Consider the following 18,779-nt stretch of genomic DNA (forward strand, 5'->3'; position numbering starts at 1 on the left):
AGAAGTTTGGAGCTTTTAGAACCTATAAACAAAATAATAATAATATATATATTACGACGCATTGGGGTTATTTGTGTTATTAGATTATACAATAGACTTTTTTAAAAATGCTAAGTTTACGCCAGCATTGTGTGTACCCGATCGGGCCGAGTTCGATTCCTGGCTGTCCCTATCTACTGCCTCACCCGTACAGCCAGCACTGCTAAATGTTAACGACTTTGGCTCGAGTTGAGGCGTGTGTCTCTTTTCATTTGCTTCTGCGGAATGTATGCACGCACCGAAGCTTCACTGAGTTGCTGTAGTGTTACTCTCCGATATGCTGCAGGTCAGGCCCAAAGTCTGATGAGACATGACGATGGCTGCCTGTGCCCGTGCTCGCCGTGCTCCTCCTGATGCAGCACCATGGCCGACGTTCTTGTCCAATTGCAGAGATGCAGGCAGGAGAAGAATCTATCGCATGCCAAGCAGCTGCTCGCTTACCTGCGACAGCGCCGGCTTGAGACTGACGCAGTCCTCGGCAATTACCTAGTCACAACCCTGGTGACCTGTGGGAGCTTGCCTGATGCTCAGCAGGTCTTTGATAGCCTGCCCCTTCGCAATGAATATGCCTGGACCTCCCTCATCTCGGCCTATGCAGACTCCGATCGCCTGCAGCATGCCCTCCTTCTGTACCAGAAAATGCAGCAGGATCATGTTCAGCCCAACGGATACACTTTTGTCGCCCTGCTCAATGCCTGCAGCAAGCTGTTGTGTCTCCACACCGGCCGGCAGATCCATTCTGAGCTACTATGCATGGGGCTGCACATAGATCTTCGCGTTGGTACCTGCATGCTGGATATGTATGCCAAATGTGGGAGCTTGCTTGATGCTCAGCACACGTTTGACTGCCTGCCACAACGCAATGAGTATTCTTGGAGTTCCCTTATCCTTGGCTATGTTGACAGGGGGGATTTATCACATGCTTTCCAGGTCTTTCAGAAAATGCAAGATGACCGTGTTCAACCAAACAGTTATACATTTGTTGCCCTGTTCAAGGCTTGTGCACAGCAGAAAGATGTGGACATGGGCCAGGCATTATATGGTGAAATAGTTCAAAAGGGTTTGGAAATGGACCTCTTCATTAGTAGCACAGTGGTTGATCTATATGCGAAATGTGGCTTGCTCATGGATGCACAACAAGTGTTTGATAATCTCCCTGTCTGTGAAGTAGTTTTGTGGAATGCATTGCTTGCAGGGTATGCTGAGCATGGGCTTGCAGAAGAAGCACTCACTTGTTTCAAAAATATGCAGCTAGAAGGTGTGTATCCAGATGATCTCACATTCCCTTCCACCTTGAAAGCTTGTGCTAGCATGGCAGCATTGGCAACAGGTCAAAATGTACATGCTGAGATAACAAAAAGAGGTCTGGAAACTGGTCCTTTCATTGCCAGTGCATTGGTAGACATGTACAGCAAATGTGGCATGCTTGCAGAGGCACGGCTAATGTTTCACAAGCTCCCGTTACAGAATGTAGTCTCCTGGACAGCGCTGATTGCAGAATATGCTGAGCATGGGTATGGTGAGCAAGCATTAAGTTGTTATAAGCAGATGGAGTCAGGAAAGGTTTCTCCAGTTCCTGCCACATTTGCTTGCACCTTGAAAGCATGTGGTAGTATAGGTGCTCTAGAAACAGGTCATAAACTGCATGCCGAGATTGCCAAAAGAGGCTTGGAAATGGATCGCACTGTGGCCAATACATTAATAGATACATATTGCAAATGTGGAGCAGTTGTGGAAGGCCAGTATATTTTTAGAAAGCTGCTTTCTAAAGATGTCGTGTCTTGGACTGCAATGATACAGGGTTATGGAGAGAACCATGATTGGAACATGGCGTTACAATGTTTTGATGAGATGGAAGAGCAAGGTGTGCAGCCAAATGCTGTCACATTCACTTGTGTTCTTGCTGCATGCAGCCATGCAAGTCTTGTGGACAAGGGACAAAAATATTTCAAGAAGATGAGAACTAAATATGGAATTGAACCAAAGTCTGAGCATTATGGTTGTTTGGTTGACCTTCTTGCTCGTTCAGGACATGCTTATGAGGCAGAGAGGTTTGCTGAAGCCATGCGGTGTCTTCCACCGGGAAATGCATTGAAAGCTCTACTTAGTGCTTGCAAAATTCATGGGGATGTTGAACTTGGGTTGAAATGCTTTCAGCAGCTTGTACAGCTCCATCAAGAAGATGCTGCATCATACTTGCTTATGGAAGACATTTATACTAGTGCAGGCATGAGGAGTGATGCTAACAAGATAGAGGAGATCAGGAGACATGCAGGGGCAAATAAAAAGCCTGGCATTGTGTCGATTGAGGTAAGCAAAAAGTTACACGAGTTCGTAGTTGGTGATGATCAAAGCAGTGTTATATTAGAAATGTCAGATTCTCTGAATTCACTTGTTAAATGCAGGGGGTATGTGCCAGATTTAGGAATGATATTGACAAATGTACAAGATCTTAAAGAAAATGAATTTGCAGTTTATGAGTCTTCAGATAATTATTTGTACATGTAATTTGCATAGGCTGAGTTTAAGGGTTCACATTAGGATGCTTAACACAAAAAACAGTCTTTGTAAATGTATACATATTGACTTGATGAGCACATTTCTATGTAGATGGAGTCTATCAATGTAAGGTTCAGTGTTTGAAATGATCAATTTCTGGCCTGCTTTTTGCCAAAGTAATCTGTTTGGGTGATATGCTTCTTTAGGCCATAAAAGAGAAGACTTGTAAAATAAAATGGTTATAATAAGATGGTTTGGGTAACTTTTTGGATCTTGAAGAATAAATATATTTATCAAATTTTACATTGGGTGACTCTTTGGATCTGAGAAATTTGGAGATACTTTGAAATGTCTCCTCTTGCCATAAGTGGACCTCTGTACTCTCTTCCATCAGTTGTCTGCTCTCATTGGAGTGCTGTAGATTTTGGGCTTTTGTACAGTTATGGCAATAATAGCTGGTTAGTATCCATGCCTGATCTTTTAGCTTTATATTTGAGAAGCCCTTGCTGGATACAAAAGTCCCAAAGGTGCCCAAGGCTTCACCGTCTCCTTCATAGAATCATGATTAGTCCTTCAAGAGTTGGGAGTTACTTCATTTCCTGACCCCACAAATAGACGTTGGTCCTTGAAGATTAGCTCACCTTAAGCAGCTTCAATAGGATTAGGGTTGTTCACAGTGTGTGAACTATGCCCTCTTGACTAGGATTATGGGATGACAGGGAGCCTACTACCATTAGGAGACTCTCTTAGATGAGACTTGGGTTCATGCTAGGCAGGAAGAACTTGGTTCCATTGAGTGGAATCATACATGGCAACTAGTTCCACATCCTCCCAAGAGGAAGATCATTGGTGTTCAGTAGGTCTATAAGGCCAAGTATTTGGTTGATAGAGATGTCTACCATTTGGATTTTCCTCCCCCTTTTGTGGCCCATCATCAATTGCCGATGTATCAAATGGATGTCAAATCAGCTTCCTCAACATCTTAGAGAAAAGCTATGTGGATCAGCCAGCCGGTTTTAGTATGAAAGGCAAGGAGGACCATGTTTATCATTTGCAAAAGGCCCTATGGCCTAAAGCGAGCATCTATGGCTTAGTATCAACAGATAGGTGACTTCTTTCTTCAACATGGCTTCAAGAGATCGGATCATGACCCCAATCTTCACTTTTGATTGGAGGATTGACAGTGTGTTCTCATCATTCTTTATGTTGATGATTTGGTTTTGATGAGTAGAGTGCCCGAGCTTGGTATCAATTAACTTTTTTCATCATCCAGCTGAGTTCATCTTGTTGCCTTTATTTTCATTTTGCTGGAGCACCCTTTTCCTTCTTCTGCTGCCATCTCTCACATTGTATCATTGTCTCTACACTGTAAGCAGGCTGGACATCTTTGCTAGCTTCTTCCTCCCTTGCCATAGCTGTGTTTACGACCTGCTGCCTTTTGCCCTGCTTCTCCAGCTGTGTGCTTATCCTTTCCACGCCTTTGCCCTGCTGTTTTCACCCTGCCTTCACCTTTTCTTGGCATCAAACATCTTCCCTAACCCTTTGTTCTGCAGTTCTCTTTGTCTATGGCTGGTGTCTGCCCACTGTTCAAGTTTTTGCTCCTGCTCAGGTCTGGACAGATCTATGTTTTGCTGCTCAACAGCTTGCTGATCATATGCCAAAGGCTGGAAAGTGTTGTATTCTGATGTTGGACTGCATGATGGACCTCTGACAAGGCCAGAGATCTGCTGCTGGCAGTCAAAACTGCTGGGCCACAGCATGAAAATGCAGGCTGTAGTGAAAATGCAGGTGTGGCAACTTGCAAGCTGGGTGACTTCCAGGATATTGTACAGGGGCTGGGTGGGAGCTGCATAATGTAAACACAGATGTCAGTGATCATCAGCAGGTCTGAACCACAGCCAGGATAGTGGGATGATAGCTGCAAACAAGGCGTCTTAGCAGGAGAAGGCTGGACAACATTCCATGAATTGAGATATCTGCCAGCAGGGGTGTGGACAGCAGTGGGATGTAGGTGCCAATGATGTGCTTAGAGAGCTTAAGGATATTTTATTCATCTATCAGTCTGACCAGAGCTTTATTGCTCAAAGTAGAAGCAGGCCTGTCTCTTCTATGGAGATAACTCCTGCCCTTTTGCTTAAGATGAAGACCTGCAAGGATATAACAAACTAGTATCTTGGAGTTGCTGATGCTTCCTGCTGTTGGTCACTACTACAGATCTTTCGACCTACTGTCATTTCTATGAAGACTCCTGTGATTTCTCCTGTGATCTGCAGTGACTCCAGAGACTGGTGTGGCTAACTGGCATTCTTACAACATTCTGTTTGTTCCTGACATGAAATATGATTTTAAGGCTGCTGTATAGACTGTTTCAGACCTGCTTCTCAGTAAAAATCACTGTTTCTGTTGTTCCACAGACCTGGGCTGGTGGCAGCAGACCTGCTGTAGCTTCTGTAACCGTAGTCTACTGATCATCCAGCTCAAAATAAAATATTGTTCATTGCTGTTGTATTTTGATGCAGACTGCATTGCTCTGATTTCTTACTACAGTGATTCGGCCCCAGCAGTTCAAATCTGCTGCAATTTCCTTGATGCAGATGAATAAAAATCATTTTCAAGCCTCATTCCGGCTGCAAATGTTATTTCAGACCTCTTGTAAAGAGTAAAGCACAAAGAAAGATAAATATTCTTTATTTTGGTCCAATGTCTAGGTTGCCAGGAATTGCGTGGTGGGGGGACTTGCTTGGGCTGCTGTGCCAAACACACACTATATACACAAGAGGAAGCTCGCAATAAGAGAGATGGAAGCCAAAACGTTTTCTTGCTGATTTCTTTTTCTTTCACACCCTATACAATGTATACAAAGTATAGATAAGATACAACATAAAGAAAAATGGCCTACTAAGTCAAACAATGCATAACAGACTACACTAATCGATTGGCGCTATATCTTTGCCGGTTGTAGGTAGGTGTAACAAACTAGATATAATAAGTGATAAGTCAGTGGCCATGTGAGTATCATAATAACCACCAATGTGCTAAGTGTAGACGTGCAGACCCTTCTAGCTAGGCAGTCCATCATCAATGTCTGCATGTGTTGAGGGGAAGGGTTGAGCTTGCCATCTCAACACTCCCCCTCAAGCTCAACTCTATCTCTGCAACTTCAAGTAAGCTTCGAAACTTTTGAAGCTTCTCTGTATCCAACGCCTTTGTGAAAATATCAGCTATCTGATTCTGTGCGTTGACATATACCAAGCCAATCTCTCCTGCAAGTACCTTGTAATGAAGGTGGGAAAAGCATGGATTTTATGTGGAAAATAGTAGGGGAAATGTGGGAAATGTGGGGGACTATATAAGTCAACCCCAAAAGGATTGTGAGGTACCTATTTGATTCGACATCTAATCTCCAACTCAATCTGCTTCCTTTCTCACCTGTGCTCTCTCTCAATTCACGCTACTCCTATCTCCTCTTCCTTCTCTATCTTCCCTTGCCTTATGTGGCTTTCTTCCATCTCCCAGTTTCCCTTCATTGCATTGGTATCAGAGCCTAAAATTTTGGCACCTACAGAGCAGCTTTGTATCGATGGACAGAACTATTGTTATCTAGGTGAACCAAGCGGAATCCAGCACGTGAAAGAGAGTGCAGGTCGATTGGAATCAAGGCACTCAGGGCGGCCAAACTCCCTCACGCACCGATTCCACCAGTGAGCCATTCCGTTTGCTTCCGCTAATCACAAACTCAACATTTCGTTTGGAGAAACCAGGAGCCTCGCTTCGGCCGTCACTTCTTTGCCTCACGTCGCCCTTACCGTTCTGTCCATTCACTACAGTTCCGTCCGTCTTTTTTTTCTGTTCACGTCACCGTTACTGCCTGCCACCGTCTTCGCTAGTGTTGCTCGACCACGAGGTGGTAATACGCCATCTCCTTCAGAATACGCCATCTCCACCGGCCTGCAATCTCCACCGCCCCGCCGTTGCACCATCTCCACTGGAATACGCCATCTCCACCGGACTGACAATCTCTTTGCGCCTGTTCGGTGCACCCCTCGTTGTCATACGCTGCCGTGATTCTGTCGTTCCTCCGCCACCGTTTCCGTCACCCGCCCGCACCTTCCACTGGATCGACTCCATCGCGCACTCATGGCCCCCAAGCGTGCACCCCGATCAAATGAGACGTTTCAGCATGGCGATGATGTTGCTCAGCAGGAGCAGATGCCAGTTACAGAGGGTGTATCTCCCTCACAGCCAGTTCTTGCTATGCCTATAGACACACAGTTTTTGGATGCATTGGCTTCGATGCTTCAGGGGGCTTTTCAACAAATGGGTCAGCAGTTGGGGCAGCGGTTCACCACTGCTATGGCTATGCATGATACAGCTATCACCCAGATGGGTCAGAACATTGGGCAGCAGATCACTACTGCCATCAGTATGCATGATAAGGGTAAGTAGACTGCAACCCAGCACGGAGATCAGTTGGATAGCCAGGGTGATTTTCTTGACCCACGCAGGGGGTTTATGGCTGATGGCCGTCGCACTTATGATACTGGTTCTATGCATGCACCCCAGCATGGGGATTATGTTGATATAGGTGTTCCCTTACCGTGCCGTCGAGCACTTCTTTTTTTGATTCCAGGCCGCCATTTGGCTTGCAGATTTCATTGGCTGAGCCGTCCATTTTGGGCCGGCCTACTGGCATATTTCCGCCCACGGCGAGCATGCCTGGATTGGGTGTTGGGTTTCAGGGCAGTTGGGAGAGAGGCCAGTCCTCTTCTCAGCCTTTTTCTATGCCACCCACTCACCGAGATGTTTTTGGCAGCCAGACTCAGCAGGAATTGTATGCTTCGATGACACCTCCTGTTAATACATTTAGTCAGACTCAGCCTGCGTATCAGGGAGGTAATGCTTTCAGTCAGATGCACTTTATGCATCAGGGGAGCGGTTCTCCTAACCAACATGATGGTGGAAGTGGGCAGCATGCAAACATGGATGATATGCTTTCAGATGCCTTACGTTCATACAGGGCTTTGCCTGAGGATGTTCGTGATGAGATGCCCTTTTCACAGTATGTGAGCTTCAAGCGTGAGGATGTTAGATATGTTGATAGTCACTCCAGGAATAACGCAGCCAAAGATGTGAAAGATAAAATCTCTGTGCACAAGTTTAAGGTGACACTCGCACTCCCAATGAGTTGGAGGAGTGGCTCACGAAGCTGGAAGATTATTTCCGCTTCTACCCTAAGAATGATGAGGAGAGGATCATTTTTGCTGGCATGCATTTACAGGATTATGCACATACATGGTGGCGTTACATGCGAGAGTCACCTCAAAAGCCGACCACATGGAAACAGTTCAAGGAGCTTATGGTCACGACTTTCGTCTCGGCCCTAATCCTTGAACAATACTTGGCTGATTTTTATGCACTATCTCAGACAGGTACGGTCCAGGAGTACTTGCAGCGTTTTTGGAGGCTTTCCTTATTTGTACAGGGCATTTCCGAGAAGGGGAAGCTGCTGCGTTTTATACAAGGCTTAAATCCCTCTCTGGCTTCTGATGTGAGAGCTCATAATCCTCAAACCATTGAACGAGCAGCCCAGCTTGCTGAGGTGTTTGAGCCAAAATATGCTGGCAAGTACAAGCATTTGTCAGGTAGCTCCTATGGTACTGTTTATGAGGCTGACAGGAAGACAAAGTTTGCTGATTGGATCGATAAGAAGTCAGCAGCTGCCCCCTTTCCACGATATCCAACGGTTACTGGGAGTAAAATGCCATATGCAAAGCCATACAGGCCCATGGATGCAAACTCAGGTGTCAAACCCAGTGCTGGTTTCGACAAATCAGAAGTTAAACAACATTCCAAGGCCATAATGGACAGTAGGAAAAAGGCAAATTTATGCTTTAGGTGTGGAGAGAAATGGACACCTGAGCACCGAGATGTGTGCAAAATGAAGAATGTCAGCTCAGCCAAACTCAGCATGATAATTGAATTATTAGATGATGATGAAGTGGCTGATGTAGCAGACCCCCATGATGTCTCTCATGAGGAATTGACAGGAGCTCATGATGCAGATGAATCTCCTGACACAGAAGCCACAAAGGGGACTGCATTTCCCTTTGATCCGGGTGGGGCTATTGAGCAAACCACTCGTGTGATGCATGAGATTGATATTCAGCCTACATGTGGCAGGAAAGGCTGTAAGCCAACACTCTCTGTGTTGGAGCATCAACCTACAATGCCTTTTCATGTCAGAGGTGATGCTAATGGTAATGTCCCTGTGGATGATGAGCAGATTTATTGGGATGCCCAGTCTACACTGTATACCATCTCACTTCATGCCTTGATGGGTGCCAAAAGTGTTGACACAATCAGGTTGAAAGGAATGATTAATGGCAGATCTGTTCATGTATTGGTAGACAGTGGTAGCACTCACAGTTTCATTAATTGCAGAACATTGCAAAGAGTGGGATTGGTTGCTACAGAGATAGACCATGGTCTGAAAGTGGAGATAGCGAATGGACAGCATGTGATCAGCAGACATTGTTGCCAGGATGCTAGGATCAAGTTCTCTGATGATTATGAGTTTGCAGGTGATCTTCTGGCATTGGATATGGGGCCAAGAGATGCTGTCCTGGGTTGTGATTGGTTGCAATCATTGGGGAAAATCAGTATAGATTTGAATGCCTTATCTCTTGAGTTTTGCCACAAGGGTAGAACTGTTACATTGCAGGGCATTGTGAATCAGAAATTGCAGGTCATTTCAGCAAGGCAGCTAGCTAGGGAGCTCAAGAAAGAAAGTGCCATTTATGCATTGAATGTCTTTGTACCTCAGGAGGGTGGTATTCCCCATGTGGATAATTTTGAAATGCAGAAATTGCTCTTAGAATTTGGGGATGTGTTTGCTGATATGCCATCTTAGTTGCCCCCAAAAAGAGATGTTGATCATGCCATAGTTCTGGAACATGGCAGTAAACCAATAAACAAGGCCCTGTATCGACTTTCTAATGTTGAATGGGAAGAAGTGGCAACACAGGTGCAAGATTTACTTGAGAAAAACTTCATTGATCATAGCACCTCGCCTTTTGCATCTCCAAGAAGGATGGGTCTTTTCGTATGTGCATTGATTACAGAGATTTGAATAAGACCACCATTAAGAACAGGTTTCCTATTCCCAGGATTGATGACCTGCTGGATGAACTCAAGGGTGCTCAACATTTCACGAAGATTGATTTGAGGTCAAGTTACCATCAGATTAGGATGAAAGAGGGTGATGAGCATAAGACTGCATTTCGTACAGAAAGAGGATTATATGAGTTCAAGGTGATGCCTTTTGGTTTGACTAATGCACCAGCCACCTTCCAAGCACTCGTGAATAAGATCTTGCACCACCTTCTTTTCAAATGTGTGCTCGTATTTTTCGATGACATTCTCATTTATAGTAAGGATGCACAGGAACACATTGACCATGTCCGACAAGTGCTAGAAATCTTGAGGATGCATCAGCTTTATGCCAAGGCCAGCAAGTGCACATTTATGGCAGATGAGGTTGAATATCTTGGTCATGTTGTAAGCAGGCATGGAATCAGGGTAGACCCAACTAAGGTGAAATGCATTAAGGAGTGGCCGCAGCCACATAATACCACGCAGCTCAAGGGTTTTTTGGGTCTTGCTTCTTTTTACAGGAGATTCATTAGGCACTTTGCCAAAAGGGCTGCCCCTCTCACTGATTTGTTGAAAAAGGATGCCTTCCAATGGTCAGAAGCAGCACAACTCAGCTTTGATAACCTCAAGGATGCCCTTAGTAATGCACCTGTATTGGTGTGCCTTGATTTCTCACGGGTTTTCATTATTGAGACGGATGCCAGTGGCAAAGGTTTAGGGGCTGTCTTAAGACAAGAGCATGGTGTGATTGCTTTTGAGAGCAGGAAGTTTAATGCCAGGGAAATGAATTATCATGTTTATGATCAAGAGATGCTGGCAATCTTGCATGCTTTTGCAAAATGGCACCACTACCTGTACGGTAGCAAGATTAAGGTCAAAACGGATCACAGGACACTCAAGTACTTTTTAACGCAGCCTAATTTATCCATGCAGCAGAAGAGATGGCTGGCTGCAGTTCAGTCCTATGACTTTGACATTGAATATAGAAAAGGGAAAGAGAATGTGGTTGCTGATGCTTTGTCCAGGATGTGGTCATGCAAACTGTCTGCCATTTCCACGCTTCATCAGGAGTGGATACTTGGGATTCAGGAGGAATACATGCAAAATTCTGATGCAGCCCCTATCTTTGTGGAGTTACAGAGTCCATCCAGCCAAGGACATGTTCGATTTCAGCTCTGCAACGGACTGTTATGGTGCAGGGACAGAATTTATCTTGTGCCAGACTCCAAGTACAGGTTGTTAGTATTACAGGAAATGCACTCATCTCCTATGTCAGGGCATATGGGTATCACAAAAACATATGAAAATGTCAAGGAGAGCTTTATGTGGGATGGCTTGTGGCAAGATGTGGTTAAGTTTGTTGGTGAATGTTTGCATTGCCAACAAAATAAAGTGGACAGCCGGTTACCCGCAGGCCTTCTGCAACCGCTACCCATTCCTGAAGGCAAATGGACTCACATTGCCATGGACTTCATTACAGGCTTGCCTTCTACAGATAAGGGTTGGGATAGCATATTCGTGGTGGTTGACACGATGACCAAGTAGGTCCATTTCATACCGACTAGGACTTGGTACTCAGCTTCACAGGTTGCCTGGCAATTTATTGAAAATGTGTTCAAACACCATGGTTTTCCTCAAGAGATTGTGAGTGACTGGGATGCTAAGTTTATGGGCCACTTTTGGCAGGAATTATTTACTACAGTTGGTACTTCCCTTGCGCCTAGTACTGCTTATCATCCCCAAACAGATGGACAATCAGAGAGGGTGAACAAATGGTTGGAGGAGTATTTAAGGCATTACTGTCATGACACACAGAAGTCTTGGGACAAATGGTTAGCATTGGCTGAATTTTGTTACAATAGCACCAAACACCTCTCTATTGGCATGAGTCCATTCGAGGCAATGTATGGATGCAAAGTGGGAATGCCTTCCGGGGTTGTAGACTTGGCTGTGAAAAATCAGCAAGCAAGAAATGATTTGGTGAGTATGGATGCCCTTCTGTAGTTGGCTAAGAAAAATATGCAGGATGCCCAAGCCAAGCAGAAGAAGTATGTGGATGAACAAAGGAGGTACTTATCTTTTGAAGACGGGGATTATGTGCATTTAAATCAGGATGCCCAAGCCAAGCAGAAGAAGTATGCGGATGAACAAAGGAGGTACTTATCTTTTGAAGACGGGGATTATGTGCATTTACATCTCCATAAGAATCGATATGCCTCACTGAAAGGTAATACCAACACCAAGCTTGCCCACAGGTATTATGGCCCCTACAAAATCGTCCGCAAAGTTGGGGAGGTAGCATATCAGCTGGAACTACCCAGGACCTCCAAGATCCATAATGTTTTCCATGTATCATTGCTGAAACCACATGTCGGACAGCATGTCCAGGTTCTTCCTGAGTTGCCTCCTATGGATGAAGAGGGCCACATCATTTATGTGCCGGAGCAAGTCAAAGGCTTAAGAGATCATGTGCTCAGGAACAAAGCCTACACAGAATACCTCATCAAATGGAAAGGTTTATCTGAAGATGAGAATTCTTGGCAACCTGAGAGCATTGTGCAGGACTACCCCTATCTCCTACAAAGCTGATCAGTTTCTGCTGTATTTTTCTCATTCAGGGCAGCCTCATGGAAAATTTGAGGGCAAATTTCTTTGGGAAGGGATGGCTGTAATGAAGGTGGGAAAAGCATGGATTTTATGTGGAAAATAGATGGGAAAATAGCAGGGGAAATGTGGGGGACTATATAAGTCAACCCCAAACGGATTGTAAGGTACCTATTTGATTTGACATCTAATCTCCAACTCAATCTGCTTCCTTCCTCACCTGTGCTCTCTCTCAATTCACGCTACTCCTATCTCCCCTTCCTTCTCTATCTTCCCTTGCCTTCCGTGGCTTTCCTCCATCTCCTAGTTCCCCTTCATTGCATACCTCCTCTCTCACAAAGTGGTAGTGCACCTTAATGTGTTTTGTCCTAGCATGGAACACTGGATTCCTAGCTAGCTGTATGCTGCTCATGTTGTCACAATGAATGACAATTGGACCATCTCCCTGTACATCAAAATCACCTAATAACTTTTGCAGCTATACCACCTCACATGGTGTACAAGCAGTGATCAACTTGACTTCTCTGAAAGGCCTGAGATTGCACGAAAGTATCAAACTTATGATACGAAATTCTCACAAAATTTAACCATTATCTATTTTCCTTTTCCCGTGAAGGGTGTTCCCGTGTGGGCTTGTGGTTTCAAGCCTCGGCTCTTGTGCTCCATGCTGGCTAGAGTTTATTGACGTGCGCGTCGGGTAACCACTTAACCACCAACATTTACCGATGTGGGAGATTATTTTAGTTTGCTTTTTGTACGGATTACAGGTCTTCAATATTTCCTATTATACTAAAGGTCAACTTGGTTGGTTATTTTTGGCCTTTTGAACAAAAATACTATATGGATTGTCCAATATTTATTGCAATAATAATAAATATAATAAACTAGATAAATAATTATTTTTCCACCTTGCAAGAAGGCATTCTTAACATCCATTTGTTGCAAACTCCAACCTTTGGCTACTGCTAAGGCAATCACACATCTAATAGTTGCTATCCTAGCAACTAGATTGAATGTCTCTTTATAATCTATGCCTTATGTTTGAGCGTAGCCTTTTGCAACCAGTCTAGCCTTATACTTGTTGTGCTAAGAAATGCACTTAGTCACTCAAACAACCCAAAAACATGCTTATTCTAGGCTTATTTTAGCCAAAATCCTTAAACAGGGAGCGGATCAGAAAGTTAAGTGGGAGAGGATCTAGAACCCTAATTTTCTATAAATTGGCAGCCAACCCTCCACTCTTTCACAATTTCGTTTTTGCAGGTTCTAGGTGTTACCAGCTTGTTGTCCACACCCCGATCACGGAGGATATCTCAGCCCTTGCTGTTTGTCATTGTTCCCTATAGTCTGGTGTCTGTTTTCAGCCCTCCGCACACTGATTGCTACTATTTTTGCCTGGCGACTGACTATTGTTTATCTGCACTGCTATCGTACAGCCTGCCATGCCAGCAAACTATTGTGTTTGCAAGCTCTAGCTGCCGCCCTAACAGTTTTTTTTCTCCTGTCTGCAGTCGCTGCAGTCTTTCTCTCTTGCAGGCTGTCCTTTCTGCGTTTTTAGTATTTCTCTCTCTTGCAAGCTCCGTTTTTAGTCTTTTTCTCTCCTGCAGGTTGTCTTGCCCACGTTTTCAGTCTTTCTCTCTCCTGCAGGTTCCGTTTTCGTTATTTTTCTCTTCTACAGGCTCTGTTTTGTCTTTCTCTCTTGCAAGTTGTCATGTCTGCGTTTTTAGTATTTCTCTCTCCTACAGGCTCCATTTTTAGTCTTTCTCTCTCCTCACTGTTGTCTGCATCAGATCTAGCTTCTCACTGTTGCGTTTGCTAGTGTTTGACATCCGGAGGTTGCCTTGTGATTTGGGATCCGTTCAGAGTACGACACACTCTCCAGCTCATTACCCCTGCCCTGATCCTAGAGATACAGGAGTTTGAGGTTCAGTATTCATTGATTGCATAGTGTGTTTGCTGCATGAGTATCGTATTATTAGTAGTCATATCATTTCATTTATTCACTGTGTTCATTGTCTCTGAGTTACTCTAATCCTAATCCTAGCTGTGTTCTTTTTATCAGTCTGTGGTTTGTCGTACGGTTTTTGTTTATGTTTCTGTGTTGGGGTATTTTTCTTTACAATACTTGCTAATGGAACCATCTGCATTATGCTTGACTTTATAAACCCACTTACAGCTAATAGCTTTCTTACCCTTAGGCAAGGATATTAAATCCCAAGTTTTATTGGCTTCTAATGCAGCTATTTCCTCATCCATTGCTGCATCCCAATGAGCATGACCAACAACATCCTCAAAACAAGTGGGCTCAGCATCCTCAACTAGTTTTACCATACAAGCATAATGGTGAGCTGCATAACTTTCAAAACCAAATCCTTTAACAATGTATCTGACCCTGCTAGACCTGTGTATCACTGGATCACTCAATGGAGCCTTTACATTACTATGAGCTCTCTGTACTCTTGGTGTCTTGATTGAAGGAATACCAAGCTCATCATCCAAACTCTCTAAACCACTAGAATCTACATAAAATCCCAAATGACTAGTAGATGCATCATTACCATACAATATATTTTTCTTTCCTTTGTCTTTGTATGCAACACTTATAGATTCACCTAAAGATGTGGGGCTACTCCTTAGTCTCCTAAACAGGGCTCACTGTAGGTGTAGTACAAGATAATGTTTCTGGTCCACTAAGACTTTGTGATTTTTACTTTTGTTTTCTGCACATAGCTATCATGATCATTATCATCATCTAATACATCACTAGAAAGAGCATACCAACTGCTCATCTCATAAAAAATAACATCATTGCTCACTTTGAACTCACATGTGACTAGGCTATAATAATGATATTCTTTTTGCTCTAAAGAGTATTCAATAAAAATACATTTTTCAGTCTTTGGATCAAGCTTCTTCCGTGCTCATTTAGCACATGAACATATAGAACACAAGCAAATATCTTCAAGTGTGATACATCGGGCTTCTTGCTAGTAAATCATTCTTCAGGAGTCATGCCATGAACTGCAGTTGTGGAAGTCCTGTTCATAATATAGACAGTAGTATGGACAGCTTCAGATAAAAAATGTTTTGGTACATTCTTTTCAGTCATTAATGCCTGTGCAACTTTTGCAATATACTTATTTTTTCTTTCTGCAATCCCATTTTTTTGTGGGGTATACTTGCAAGTAAATTGCCTCTTTATCCCATGAGTCCTTAAGAAGCCACTAAACTCATTAGAGAGGCACTCTTTCCCTTCATTTGATCTCAAGCACTTCACTTTCAAGCCTATTTCTGTTTCAATAGCTGGCTTGAAAGATTTAAAATGCTCAAATATATCACTCTTTTCCTTCATGAAATATATCAATAGTTTCCTTGAACAATCATAAATAAATGTGACAAAGTATTTGCTTCCACCAAGATATACATTCTGTGTAGATCTCCAAACATCTGTATGCACTACATTAAGTATATTTCTGCTAACTTCTCTGTCATGCGAGAAGGGTTGTCTCACCTGCTTATCAAACTGGTATGCTTCACAGACTTTATGAAATTCTGCAACTCTAAAAGAAAACCTTGTAACCAATCCTCTGGATTGCATTAATTTGAGTCTTTGAACATTTGCATGTCCAATATGTTTATGCTATATTTCAATGTCTGTAACCACTCATTTTTCTTTAGCATACATTGCAACATCCATTGTAGAAATTCAAGTATCTAAAGTGAACATGCGGTCAACTCTACTTCCTTTTGTGATCAACCAACACTTATCATTGAAGTATTCTACAAAACAATCTTTTGCATTGAATCGGACTTGCAACCCTTGCTCTATCATTTGGCCAACAAACACTAGATTCTTTGTGATTGATGGCACATGTAATACATTTGTCAGACTCTTTGTCCGGCCATCATGTAAGGACAATGGAACCTTTTTAATGTGTGAAATTGGGTGGCATGAATCATCACCCGTTTACACATAACCTGGATTTTGTAAGTCTTGCATCTCTCCAAACCATTCAACGTGACTCGTTATATGATTAGATGCACCTGAATCGACATACCATATATCATGTGTTTCCTTTCCTGTAACTGTATTCATCATATGCTGCATAACACGAGGTCGAGTCTAGGGTTTATGGAAAGTAGGAGCAACACAATTTTGATTGAATCTTCGGAATTAGAATTGAATTGCTTTGTATCAAAGTTATCATTAATTGAAAATTATTACGGTCACTTTTCTTGTCCAAGAATTTTATCCTCCGCATCATGCGCTAAGGAAATCGCATCCTCCAACATCTTTGGCTTGAACATATTCACTTTCGTATAGAAGTGACCAAGTAAATTGGACATATACTTGCTCTTGCGGGTTTTCTTGGGAACATCTTCAAGCATTCGACGTTAAAGTAAGGTACTCCAGAAACACTCAGTGTATTGCGGGATGGATTCACGATCTCTTTGTTGCAGGAGATCCCACTATTTGATAGCTTTCTCATGGAATTGAGATAAAAGAAAAATTTGCAAAAAATTCTTTTGAAAAGCTTTCCAAGTAGAGGGACAATCAATACTCTTGTGGACAACAATCCACCATAATGATGTTGTTTGCTAGACGGTTAGTGACACATTGAAGGTTGCATTTTTTAACGTATTATTCTTCATGAAAATAGTCGTCAAATTGACGAATGAAAGTAAGAACAATTTTGCCATCACGTTGCCCGTTAAAAGTGTTGAATTTAAAATTTCTTTTATTTATCTTGGCCTCTTTCTTAAGAGCTTGTGTATCGAGTGTCACATTGATAGTACGTCAAATGACATCTTTAGGTTGTTGCACTCCGTCTGGATCGATAGTGGATTGTTGAAGTGCTGGAAGAGAGGGAGAGAGACAGAGTTGAGCGGAAGATGAGCCTCAACTCATTGTTGTTCTTCTTTTATTATTCTTCCATCATACTAACTGAAAGAGACTTATACACATATGTATAACTAACCAAGACTAACTGTGGTTAAGTCATTGACTACACCAACTTATTGAATGTCACACACGTGTATAGCTGTATCTAGCTAATGTCGGTTACACATAAAGATAGAGTGACTGAAGAATAGTGGGAGCTTGATATTTTAACATTTCCCCTCAAGCTCAAACCATCTGATAAACTCCAAGTAGTTGTCTGAAGTATATGAACTTTTATTTACCAAGAGACTTGGTAAATATATCTGCTACTTGGTCTTCAGTCTTCACATGAATCAAGTCAATCTGCTCTGTAAGAATCATTTCTTTGATGAAATGGTAGTGAATCTCAATGTGTTTTGACCTAGCATGGTAGACAGGATTGCTAGCCAACATAACACTGCTGAGGTTATCACAATGCAATCTCACTTAGCTTTCCAACTGTATTCCCAAGTCTTTTAGCAGTTTCATCAACCAAATTGCTTCCCAAGTCACTAAGGCAGCTCCTCTGTACTCAACTTCTGTACTAGACAATGCAACAATAGGCTGTTTCTTACTCTGTTGACTGATCATATTACTACCCAATCCAAATGCATAACTACTGGTTGACCTTTTGTCATAGGTATAACCAGCCCAATCAGCATTAGTAAACCCTATTAAGTCAAGAGATATTCCATATGCATAAAATAACCCATAATCTATAGTACCCTTTACATATCTCATGATCCTCTTGACTGTATCTAAATGTGGTTTGCGAGGCTTCTACATGAATTGACTAATTAGCCCCACTGCATAACATAAATTAGGACACGGGTAATAGTCAAGTATATCAAGCTGCCCACCATTTGTCGATACAGGGTCACATTCTCTATGTCATTCCCAATATCAATCTGCAACTTGATATTCTGATCAAGAGATGTCTCCATAGACTTGCGTTCAGCCATACCATACTTCTGTAACATGTCATGAGCATACTACTTTTGTAGAAGCCATATACCTTGAGGCGTAGAGATTACCTCAATTCCAAGAAAATACTTTAGTTCACCAAGGTCTTTGACTTTGAATTCAGCCTGTAAACATGATTTACTTTTAGCAATGTCCTCTTCATCATCTCTAGTGATGATAAGATCATCTACATAAACCACTAGAAACATATATCCATGATCTGTCTTCTTTGTGAACAGACTGTGATCTACATCATCCAATCTAAATCCATGTTGCTATAAATAACTGCTAATCCAAGCATTCTATGCTTTAGGTGAAAGCCTTTTTCAGCTTACATACATATGTAGGAAAGTCCGGGTGAACATAGCCTTTAGGCTGCTCCATATATACTTCCTCAACCAAATCACCATTCAAGAAAGCATTCTTGACGTCCATTTGCCATAATTTCCAGCCTTCGCATGCTGCCAAAGCAATGACAATTCTGACTGTTGCCATTTTAGCCACCGGATTGAAAGTCTCCTCATAGTTAAGGCCATATTGCTGTGCATACCCTTTTGCAACCAGCTTGGTCTTATAGCGTTTTAAGGAACCATCTGACTTA

At 42.7% G+C, this 18,779-nt stretch overlaps 2 protein-coding genes and 1 pseudogene across 2 annotated transcripts; all 3 read left to right on the forward strand.

Moving 5' to 3' along the window:
• The first annotated feature begins 233 nt into the window (after positions 1–233).
• On the forward strand, positions 234–5,361 carry LOC148009306 (pentatricopeptide repeat-containing protein DOT4, chloroplastic-like). The gene has a single exon (XM_087673599.1). The coding sequence runs from the start codon at positions 403–405 to the stop codon at positions 2,545–2,547; it is 2,145 nt and encodes a 714-aa protein (XP_087529725.1). The 5' UTR covers positions 234–402; the 3' UTR covers positions 2,548–5,361.
• Positions 5,362–7,050: 1,689 nt separating this feature from the next.
• Positions 7,051–8,854, forward strand: LOC148009307 (uncharacterized; annotated as a pseudogene).
• Positions 8,855–11,709: 2,855 nt separating this feature from the next.
• Positions 11,710–12,279, forward strand: LOC148009308 (uncharacterized). The gene has a single exon (XM_087673531.1). It carries the CDS (start codon positions 11,710–11,712, stop codon positions 12,277–12,279), a length of 570 nt encoding a protein of 189 aa, XP_087529657.1.
• The last annotated feature ends 6,500 nt before the right edge of the window (positions 12,280–18,779 follow it).

Source organism: Lygodium microphyllum, unplaced genomic scaffold, assembly GCF_053477565.2.
Source record: "Lygodium microphyllum isolate KBCC unplaced genomic scaffold, Lygodium_microphyllum_v1.1.10 scaffold_31, whole genome shotgun sequence".
NCBI classification, from domain to species: domain Eukaryota; kingdom Viridiplantae; phylum Streptophyta; class Polypodiopsida; order Schizaeales; family Lygodiaceae; genus Lygodium; species Lygodium microphyllum.

What these genes read in the sequence shown, in the direction of transcription:
- LOC148009306 (XM_087673599.1), top strand. Translation starts at nt 403, where the DNA reads ATGGCCGACGTTCTTGTCCAATTGCAGAGATGCAGGCAGGAGAAGAAT.
- LOC148009308 (XM_087673531.1), top strand. Translation starts at nt 11,710, where the DNA reads ATGCAGGATGCCCAAGCCAAGCAGAAGAAGTATGTGGATGAACAAAGG.